Here is an 11,431-nt window from a genome sequence, read left to right on the forward strand (position 1 = left end):
AAGTAGTCCTTTTACTTTCTGTTGGGCCAAATCCTCCAACCGTCCTTCCAGTTACTGCAGCCATCCAAGGTGCACAGAAGTCAAGGGTCAAGTCATAGAGAATGTAACATTAAAAACTTAAAACAAAAAAACATTTTAAGAAAAAACAAGCAAACGACCAAAAAACTGGAAGTGCAAAAGTGTTTTAAGTTCTTTTTCACGTGTAAACCAAATTGGGTTTTTCAGTTTCATTAGTTTCTCTGTTCAAAGACCAAAGACCAAAGTACCATAGTTAGAAACGAGACTCACCGCTGACTATCTCAACCTTCCCTTGTCTCGTCTCAAAGAAGTCAGGTTGCTCTTGATTAAATGGCTTCTGTCCCAGTCTCTCTCTGCGTCCTCCACTGCCCTCCCAGCGGCCTCTCCTCCCCCCACCACCACCAGCCTCTGTCCTGTCCTGGATGAGCCCCCACCTGGCCCTCCTGCCCCTCCCACCACCAGGCCCGGGTTGTGTTGGCCCGGAGGCGGCGGCGGAGGAGGAGGGGCCTGTTGCCGTGGAAACTGCTTATTATCCAGCACGTCTTTGTACTGGATCTCTGGCCTGATCATCCTCAGACAGGCCGTCCTGGTGGCGTTGTCCAAGCCCGGCTGGAGCTCGTAACCCAGGATCTTCACCAGTCCGCTCTGGAAGGGCCGGATCCCTTTGTCCCGGATGCGGTGCGCCTCCACGGGCTTCCCCGCGTCCCTGAGGCAGACCCGGGCCAGCTCGTCCCGCCGCGACCTGAGAAGAGCCACCTCCTGCTCCATGTGGGCGTGACCGAACCGTTCGACCTCCTCCCAGAAGGTCTGGTTGAAGGCCTTGTACAGGTACCAGTCTAAGGCGTTCCACTGCCGCAGTTTCTCCCGCTGGTCCTCCGTCAGTGACAGGTTCGGCACGGCCTTGGCTTGTGAACGTCCCACTCTACCACCGACGCCGGCCGCCAGCGCCGCCTTGCCCATCCAGGTGCCCCCGATCCCCCCCATAGAGCTGCTGCTGGGCTTCTGCTGCCGAGCGTTGAGGCTGAAGGAGACCACGGCGTCCATGGGCCAGCAGAGGGCGTGTCTGAGCAGGATCATGGACTGGTCAAAGTACTCCGACACCAGGATAAGCTTGAAGGTGCGGTGGATCATGGCTTTGCCGCGCTGAGCGAGCGCCAGGGAGAAGTTTGCATTGTGGTCCATGCCAAAGTCGAACCACAGCAGGTTGCGGGCGTAGTGGTTGTTGCGGAGACGAGGGTCGTAGTATTTTTTCGGGTCGTCTGCAAAGTCGCCCAGACCTTTGGCTTTCCGGAAGGCGGGCGCCACCTCTTTGTAGTAAGCAAAGGACGACTCGGCCAGAGCAACAGGGTCCCTGATGATGGAGAAGTAGTAGGTGTCTTCAGGCATCACCTTCTCCACCTAAAGAAACACAAGAGGAATATTTGTCTTTTATAAAATGTGCCATTAATGTGATTCATGCAATTCAACTACAGTAGTTACAGCCTTGGCTCTGTAAACTGGTGTGTAAACAAAGGGGGCACACCGTAGCTAGCAGTATGCCCGTTTAAAGAACCTAGGCTGTGTATCAACACTGGATTTTGTTTTTCAGCACACACACAGCACGGATCGTGAGGAGATATTCACTGATTTTGACAACACGCTTTATCAAGAATCACTGACTCTCCTTTAAAGAGTTACTTAAACCTTGTCAAATCTGGTGTTCTCAGTGGTTCAACTAATCCACTTGCTGCGTGGATGTACAGGTGGATTCCAGGAGCCTGTGACATGACGTTTGGGTGTGTTTACTGGGGCAACAGAGAACACTTCTGATCACACATCTGAGTAATGATACTGTCTTTGGTTAGAGGGAAACAGGTTTCAAATTCTCCGACCAGGGAGGCCAGTAGAACACTGTTTTTTAAGCCTGGTGCCTGTTGTAATTTTAGCCTCCATGTCAAGTTCTCATTGTTTGTTTTGACTATTTATTACTGTTCATTTTTGGGTTGTGCCCACATGGTTGAACGTAATAAGCTGCAGCACCGTATTGTTCTTAAATAGTTCAGTAACAAAACAACTTTTTCTGCGATGTTATGCCAACGAAGAAGGAAGACTGGCTGCCTAGCAATTGACAGGTTGCAAATTATAATCCATGCAAACCTTATGTATGCAAATACTTAACAAGTGAGTTCTGCTCAGTGTATTGTTCTGAGCCGTCTCTGTTCTTATCTGCTGCCTCTTTGTATAGTAGTATAATGTTTCCACATCGTCCTCACCACATGATATCACCGAACGTCACCATTACGTGTCAATTTCCAAATTCCTCATTTTGCTTTTTCTGACCTACTCACCTCTGGCTTATTGAATCTCATGTGGTTGCCCATGATGTGGAACTCCATGACCCTGGGGCCGCGGTAACCCTTGACCCTGTGGGCGTTGAAGGGCAGCGGGTAGCCCAGCTGGTAGCCCAGAGGCAGGGCAAAGCTGAGGTCGCGCTCCTCCCCGAAGCGGTACAGCATGTTGAGCACGGTGCTGCTGGCCGTCTTGTGCGTCTTGAGGAACATGATGTGTGTGTGAGGCCGACAGGAGCCCAGGGACGGGCCCCGCGCCTCAGGGGACGAGAAGACGGAGCGTGCAACTGGCTGGACACTGCTGCAGGACAAAGGGGGGAAAAGGGGAAAATAGGAGCATGTTAAAGGTGCAGTGTTTAGAACAGACTTGATAGGAATGTAATTATGTATGAATGTAACAATTAATGTAGAGGCACAAAAAGGTCCAGTTCTTTAATTGAAGCACTTTGAGTTATCTTTGTGATGTGCTATATAAATAAAGTTGCCTTGCCTTTATTCTTTGATTGAGGCCACATTTTAATTTAGCCTTAGAACAAATATCATTATTTGTCTTCCACTCAAATGTGCATGTGTGTTTAAAAGTCTAGCTGTTTGCTGTTACCACGCCATAGAAAGGCTCTTAACACAGGCAGATGGACTGGAACCTGAACCTCCCTCAGGGCGCTTGGGGCCAGCTGTTTAGGATAGAGTGAACTGAAGGAGTGAAATGGAACATTATGTCTTTGTAGAGCGGCCCTGTGCGCCACAAGGAGAGGCTGGGTGAAGTCAAGCAAGTCAAAGACCAAAAGAATGGAAGATTGAGTGACTGTAGACATACTGTTGTCTTTGGGAGGACAATACATTCAAAACAACATACTTGATTTCAATATTACAGCTACTGTATGAGGTGTAGCGGTTACTTTGTTTACTCAGAGTTGTTTTCATTTGTGTGTAAACAAAGTAACCGTATAAGATTACGGATGAAACACGTGTGTGTGTGTGTGTTTGTGTGTGTGTGTGTGTGTGTGTGTGTGTGTGTGTGTGTGTGTGTGTGTGTGTGTGTGTGTGTGTGTGTGTGTGTGTGTGTGTGTGTGTGTGTGTGGGTGGGTGTCTTATATGTGTGAGAGAGAGAACACACCAGAAGCAAGGCAGAAAGAAACATTAGCATTTAGTTTTTCTTTTTTAAAGAAAGGGGTGTGTTCCCCTACAGCAATGTACAGAAGACAAAGTGAAACCTGTTTAGTTTTTTTTTTGCTCCCTGGCCTGCACGCTAAAGTCATGCCACTGCATTGTTTTAAACAACGCTACAACTCTTTCTACACTGTTGATCAAGTTACCCATTAAAAATGATGTCTCACACATGTTAACAGAATGTAAATATTAGACAAATTTGCAGTTAAAAAAAGTTAAAGTACAGGGACAAACACAGGCGACTACTGAAACATCTCCACTGAATCTCAGCAGAGATTTTAGGGTGTAACTCTGCTAATTCAACAAGCTGTCCAGGCTCACAGCTTGGATATGTATAACACTATGGTTAATCATTTTATGTTTTAGATGACATCGCTGAGTTGTAAGAAGGATCTGCACACATAATCGTTACACAATCAGTCCCACAGTATAAGGGTTGGGTCATGTGTTGACTGAAAAGTCTGTCCCATTCAACATTGAGATTTCCTGCATATTGACGCAACGAGTACCCGCACAAAAATACCCTGCTTTGTGAGTTTTCACTGGACCAAGCAAAGCCAGTGTATTCGTGGATCAGTGTGTGTGTTACACCATTTCGCATCCGGGTTCCACAAGTTAGCTTTCATTCCTCATACATATTACACTATTTTTGTGTGTGCTGTTATCATTGGTTGGATAGTTGCTATTTATATATTTAATTGCAAAATACTGAGAGAAAATGAATTCCATACGTGCCAACTAATATCATAAAACATTAAAAGGTAGTATAGTTCCAAGCCCAGATTTAACAAAAGAAAAATGGTATCTTTTGAGAAGAGGTGTCCTATGATAAAAGGCACTACTAGCACATTTAGCTCCTGTGCTGCTCTTCTCAGTTCCATAGTGTGGTTCTTGTGGTTGCCACAGTCACATGGTGAGCAGACGGCTGCAAGCAAGCTGAAGAATAGTCAACTTAAAAAACTGCAAACCTTCGAGGGAACAAGCAGCTGGGACTGTTTATAACAGAGGAAATGCCAGGCGGGAAATGTTTCGGATCATTTAACAGTGTCTCTTCGTTAAATAGTTTGTCCATCAGAGAGACACTGACACGTTATGTTGTACTCTTTAACTCTATATACTTTGGTCTCAATTCTTGAATTAAAATCAATTCAGTTGGAGTGCCATGGTAGCTTAGTGTAGTGAATTACATATGATCCCAAAGTTGCATGGCAGTCCCCCCCTTCACTCTTCCCATGTTTTCCTCCTCTGTCCTTGAAAGCCAAAACAACAACACTGAAATAGTTTCGAGGCAGGTATGTTTTCTCTATGGTTTTTCCCAAGGATGTTTCTCAATGGGGGGGTGGGGGGGGGGGGGGTTGGCACTTCTTAGTCTGGGAAGGAATTCTACTCCCTAATCTGTTCTTGTGTCAGCCAGCAACGGCAGGGTGGCATTCCTGGGTCATGGAATATTTCTAAATATGTCTCTGTTAGCTAATTTCCTTCGTCACAAGTTTTTTTTTTTGTTATCATTTCAAATATCTGCCATTCCCCCTTTCAGTGTATTTGCCCAAAGCTTGTTCCTGTACTATATATCATATACTATTCCCACATTAGCTCCCCAGCCTATAATACTAGCCCTGTCCCCCCAGTCACTTTGCTATTGTTCAAGGGCTGAGCTTAATTTAACAATGATAGATCTGCAACAGATCCACAGCGTCAAATCAAGAGAATTATGCAATTCAACAGTTCCATAGAAAGGAATTGATTTAACAAACTTGTAAACTGTATATTGCAACGGGTAGAATTAAAACTACAGCTGAAGCAAAACTATAAGAACAATAATTATACAGTGAGTAAATGAATTGAGTTACCTCTTGTTGAAGATGACGCCCAGCAGCTGGCCAGCAAACGCAATGGCCACGAAGAGCAGCAGGGCCTTCCACATCCAGACAGGACCCACACGACCACACAACAGCAATCGCAACATCCTGGGGGTGGGTGGATGGATGGATGGGTGGGTGGGTGGGTGGGTGGGTGGGTGGATGGATGGATGGATGGATGGATGGATGGATGGGTGGGTGGGTGGGTGGGTGGATGGATGGATGGATGGATGGATGGATGGATGGATGGATGGATGGATGGATGGATGGATGGATGGATGGATGGATGGATGGATGGATGGATGGATGGATGGATGGATGGATGGATGGATGGATGGATGGATGGATGGATGGATGGATGGATGGATGGATGGATGGATGGATGGATGGATGGATAGATAGATAGATAGATAGATAGATAGATAGATAGATAGATAGATAGATAGATAGATAGATAGATAGATAGATAGATAGATAGATAGATAGATAGATAGATAGATAGATAGATAGATAGATAGATAGATAGATAGATAGATAGATAGATAGATAGATAGATAGATAGATAGATAGATGGATAGATAGATGTGCAGGGTACAGGGAGAGATGGTGGGGGAGGTAGGGTAGGTAAGGGAGAGGTCAAAAGAGGGATGGAGAGAGAGAGAGTGAGAGATTTGGATGAGTCATAACAAGCACGACATGAAACATTCTTCGTCATCATTGTCAACGCTGCAATCCCATAGGATACCGACACTGCTTGTTCAATATGGCGGCTGATAGTTAGGAGGATGTTTTCCTTTTCATATCTTCTAGACATTTCTTAGAGTCGTTGGACCATGTATTACTACGCCAACTTCCCGTATGTTGGAGTAGAACAGCGGATAAGCGGAGTGATAAGATGCACTGCACAGGCATTGGCGTAGTAATACATGGCCGGACTATGCTTAAAAAAATAGTGCAAAAATAAACAGCTGTCTGGCAGGTAAACTAACGAAGTGGACAACAATTCTACATTTAGCGTACAATTGAAGGGATATTTATTTTTTTAGGTAAGCAGATATGTGGTGAAAGAAAAAACTTATTTCTTCTGGCCCTGTCTGCAACAGTACAGGGCTGGCTTCTGCTAGAGTGACGTCTACCCCCAAATTCCTTATAGTGACTGCGCTGATGTAAGACATTAACTATGCAGAAGTACCTCATACAACCCCACTTCAATAACACTGGACTATCCCTTTATTGGTGGGAACAAGTAACAGAAGCATGGGAGAAGCTGAATGTCTGCAATCTAAGAAACTTCCACAGCGGTCCTCAACATGAGGCTGTGGATGTGTCTGAAAGGGGCTCAGACGGATTACCAACTTCAAAACCTAAAGTCTCCCCCCCCCCCCCCCCCCCCCCCGCCCCCCAGTAATGCCCTGCGACTGGCCAAAGACATGATTAAGTTCTGCTGTCCATTTGAAAAGACACAGTTCCTTATCATCTACACTGCACATTCACTGTCTATGCTTCATATTGCCCTCCTGCTAAAACTGTAAAGCTCTTTTATGAAAAAACGGATATTTGTACATCTATATAATATTTTTTTTGTATTTCTTGCTTTGCATTTATCATTGTTTGTTATGCACCAATATACCAAGGCAAGTTCCTTCCTTGTAAAAACTTACAATGAGCCCGATTCCGATTGTGATCATTGTAAACTGAATATTTTAGAATTTTGGACGATTATTTACATGTAAAAAGCAGCTAGGCTTTGAGAACGTGTGACAGAAAAACGTAGTTAATAATACACAGCCTGTAGGCTCTGTAAACAGGTAGGTTGCTATGGTGGCTTTGTCTACATACCCTTTATTTACAGTATACCAGTTTACAGAGCTGTGTATTATTGACTCTGTTTTTTTGTTTTTTTTTAGTACTCGGCCAGGTAGCGGATCTTGAAAAGATATTCACTGATTATGACATTAAGTGATTTTGACAACAATAGTTTTCTCCAGAATTGCTGACTCCCCCTTTAATGCGTCATAAATGGATATAGGGCCATGTGAGTAAGATAGGACATCCCATGAGAGGCAGCCAGGCAGGGGGTGGTGAGTTATTATGATGTCAATGAGGTCATAACAGAACCAAACAATATGAAGGACACACACAGGACACATATGTTCCTTCTCAATGCAATCATGAGTTTTGAATGTGGTCACATGGTCATCTCTGAGAGCAATAACAGTAGTTTGAATGTACAAATGAACAAATGGAAATCAGGGGCACCAGTGGCTGTCACCCTTGCCCTTCCAGTGAAGAAAAGCGTGATGCAGTGTAGGCCTAATAATGGATGCATGTAGTACCATATAATAAGCTGGCCTATAAATTAACACAGTTTATAAATCCCTCTGCATGTCTATTACACAGTCATATCGGTTTGTACGTTACATATGAGTTATTAAAACAATTTGAATCTTAACCAGGGTTGGCAAGGTGTCATCATTATTAAATCAGATCTTCTTTATAGGACAGCATGCAGCCAAGACCGTCACATTATAGCCTCAGTTCGCCACTGGCTTTGCTTTGCTTTGCTTTCAACATACAATAAGAGGAGAAACACAGCAGCAGAAACGGCCACCACCCCACACACACAGTCTCCATCACAATACAAAGAAGCCCTTTAGTTCAGAACACACACACACCCACGCACGCACGCACATACACACACACACACACACACACACACACACACACACACACACACACACACAGAGAGAGAAAGAGAAAGAGGAGTAGGCAGGAATGGATCTCGCAGATTGACTAAATCAATGTAAAGGCCTTTGCATGTGAAGGAACCCCCCCTCGTCCCCCCACCCACACCTTCTATGTCTCGGTAGGATCAAAGCGTTTATGAAGCCGAATACATTCAAACTCCACTGAATTCCATATAGAATCCATTCTCTTTCTTCTCCTTCGTTTTCACAGCCCTCCCTAGCTATAGCTCTGGTTACCTTGCTTTTCGCCTGAGAAGCATAGCTGTGTCTCGGTGTGGGTGTCGGTGGTCTTGTGGTTGTGCTGCTGCTGCTGCTGCTGCTGCAGAGCGCCCGCAGCATCTCCAGGCTTCAGCTGCAGCCGATTAGAGCGGCTCGAATCCGGCCATTGGAGCCAGTAAAGCCCCGCTGACCCGAACGGAGCACCGGTCCTTATGTAGGCGTAGATATGGACGAGCCAAACACACCAGACTCTTTCTTTGTGTTTTCGCCGACGGCTTCAAAGCTCAGTGTTGCAGACGGCCGAGACCCAGGCTGAGCTGAACACAGGCGGCTACACACCATTTCATAGACCGTGTAGGAAAGACGCGCACAGAGCGACACGAAGCCAGAGTAGTAGGCTACTTCCGGACAATTTCAAAATAGAAAAAAGCGACACAGCAGGATCATTCTTTCAGACTATTCTGGGCCAAAGAAAGGTGGAGTCAGCGATTCTGGAGAGATGCTTGTTGTCAAAATCATATTTTAAAAAATCCGTAAGCAGGCTATCTCTGCAATGTAAAACAAGGAAAAAAAAATGAACACTTTAGGCATACGAATAAAGGCTTAATTAGTTTTCCGTCAAAAACAAGGAAAGGTTTTTGGCCTACAGGTTTTTAAAGGAAGAATATGAGCAGATGTTCCCACGGGCCCAAGTCATTCCTCACATAAATCCTGACATTTGAGATAGCCAACTCCATTCACTAATTTTGATATATTTTATTTATGAATACAATTCATTATTTATTCATCTATCCGTCGACGGTGTGACAGGAGAGGGCAAAAGGTTGTACAGTGGACCAGTGCTGTCCTCATAGACATAATAATATATGTCTATGGCTGTCCTAGCCTGGCTGCCCGCCTTCCTACTTCCGCTCAATTTTCATTTCACTTCAGTAGATGGTCTGGTAGCACCAGGCTAGTGCTGTCCAGTTCTCCCAAAAAAAACAACTGATTGCATTTTCTTTTTAAATCTTTAATCTTTATTTAAATTTTTTTATTGACATAGCCTGTGTTTAATTATCCTGTCTGTGGAGGCTATCTCCTTACAGTTAGTGTATAAAACACTGCCAGGTATCTAATGCTGATGGTGAACACTCAATTCACACTTAACTGAGCAAAGGTTGGATAGAGTAAGGAAATATGAAAAACAGTTCCATAGAGGAGTGGAAGTTTTTTTATTCGACACGGCTAAGGCTTTTGTTTTGAAGGCAATAATGATGGTGTTACCGGCATGCTTTGTTTCTCTGTGAGCTTCACGAAGCAGTTTTTCTTTTTCTCAATCTGACGTAACCCTGTGATGACAAAAAGACATCCAGAGAAGAAGCAATGGGACTCCTCCATACGTCTGATTCTTGCTCCAAATCAAAACAGCGCTGTAATAAACACAGCCTGCTGTCATATGGAATGGTAGACAGAGGAAGTGCTGACTGGTATTAGGCCTACTGTTTACTGCTATGTGGTCAACTGAAGCCTATTCAACTTCAAGGTGTGATTTGAGGGGTTACTGCGTTTCAAAGTTCCCACATGCAATGCAATAGCCACTTATTTATATCTATTCTAACCCTTTTACCCTGCAACAAAAACTGAAATACTCCGATTTTGAAACTTGTCAAAGTCTGTCATTTTTCACTGTAGCCCTGAGGCGCTCACAGTCAAACTATTTCAACAATGTGACCTATAGTTTTTCAAAGGTCTTGTCTTCATACTCCTTCAGCAATTCTCTTTAGCGTCAAGCTTTTCAGCATCCATTATTCACATGTATTTTCTGCAGGAAATGTATTTTCAAGTTATTATTTGCTATTGCTACTGTTATAGGCCTACAATTTCCCTTCTGAGAAGAATGAATATCTAACTATGTATCTATCTCGATCTATCTATCTAATCTATCTGTCTGTCTATCTATCTATCTATCTATCTATCTATCTATCTGTCTGTCTGTCTGTCTGTCTATCTGTCTGTCTATCTGTCTATCTGTCTGTCTGTCTGTCTGTCTGTCTGTCTGTCTGTCTGTCTGTCTGTCTGTCTGTCTGTCTGTCTGTCTGTCTGTCTGTCCATCTGGCTACTGGTCACTGGTAGAATGTGTGAAGCAGTATACCTCAGTGGATTTTAAGTTATAATACAAATAAACTCAGGTTCAAAATCTGTGTGGCGTTGATATGTTTTTTTTTCTCCCTGCAGAGTTGCAAGTGTAGTCCAGCTCTGAAGGTCAGCGCCGCTGTTCAGTAATCGCACACTGCTGCAGCTGTTACAACATTTCAACTTTATCCACCAACAAGCAACAACTCACTGCCACTCACAAACCAGGGGCTTGGATTGCTTCTCATTTAACACATTGCTGTCTATGTTGAACAATGTGTATTTATGTATCTATCCATTAATAGTTCTGCTGACACAATATTGAGTGTCTGCATAAGCATTATGCATTTCACACATGTACATTCGCGGATAAAGAAAGTTGCATGACTAGACCCTCACTGTCTTGAAAGTTTTCTTCTTTTTTTTTAACTTTTTCCACAAATTTTTTTTTCATAATATATTACAGTTTTTTTCGTTCGCTAACCCACAGTGGGCACAACTGTAGCTCAATGTGCAAAACTATAACTACAGTCTGCACTACCAACAGTCACTGGAGCTGAACAGTTCACTTCACCTGCAAAATAGGCTCAGTGCAGCAAACACTATGAATTGTCCTCACTGAGATAACACACACTGTCACTCAGAACCTGCTCAGAGTACAAACACTAGCATCAAACCCCAATACATAAATTACAAACTTTTAATCTTTACAGTTTGAATAATTTGAGTTATTTCACACAAATTACGTAATATTTTCTTTGATGAAAGGATAACATTCTTTCACATGAAATTGTTTATTTTATAACATACCAGTTTTTTTTAGGAAAACAAAAAGAAATGAAAATCTGAAGTTTGCTTCAATAGATACACATTTTGTATATTTTAAGGAAAACATTTCCAAATGTAGTATTTATCTGTGTAAATATTCTATAATTGTAATACAGAAATCTATCCTGTAATGTTGTCATTTACTGTA

At 43.5% G+C, this 11,431-nt stretch overlaps 1 protein-coding gene across 1 annotated transcript; it reads right to left on the reverse strand.

Annotated features, from left to right (window-relative positions):
- Positions 1-294: 294 nt before the first annotated feature.
- On the reverse strand, positions 295-8,628 carry gal3st4 (galactose-3-O-sulfotransferase 4; the record flags this gene model as incomplete). Its single annotated transcript, XM_080052401.1, has 4 exons — positions 8,359-8,628; positions 5,366-5,482; positions 2,346-2,646; positions 295-1,416 (listed from the first exon to the last, which is right to left on the reverse strand). The coding sequence occupies exons 1-4, from the start codon at positions 8,379-8,381 to the stop codon at positions 295-297; spliced, it is 1,563 nt and encodes a 520-aa protein (XP_079908527.1). The 5' UTR covers positions 8,382-8,628.
- Between the last annotated feature and the right edge of the window lie 2,803 nt (positions 8,629-11,431).

This window comes from Ammodytes marinus (assembly GCF_949987685.1).
Source record: "Ammodytes marinus genome assembly, chromosome: 23".
NCBI classification, from domain to species: Eukaryota; Metazoa; Chordata; class Actinopteri; order Uranoscopiformes; family Ammodytidae; genus Ammodytes; species Ammodytes marinus.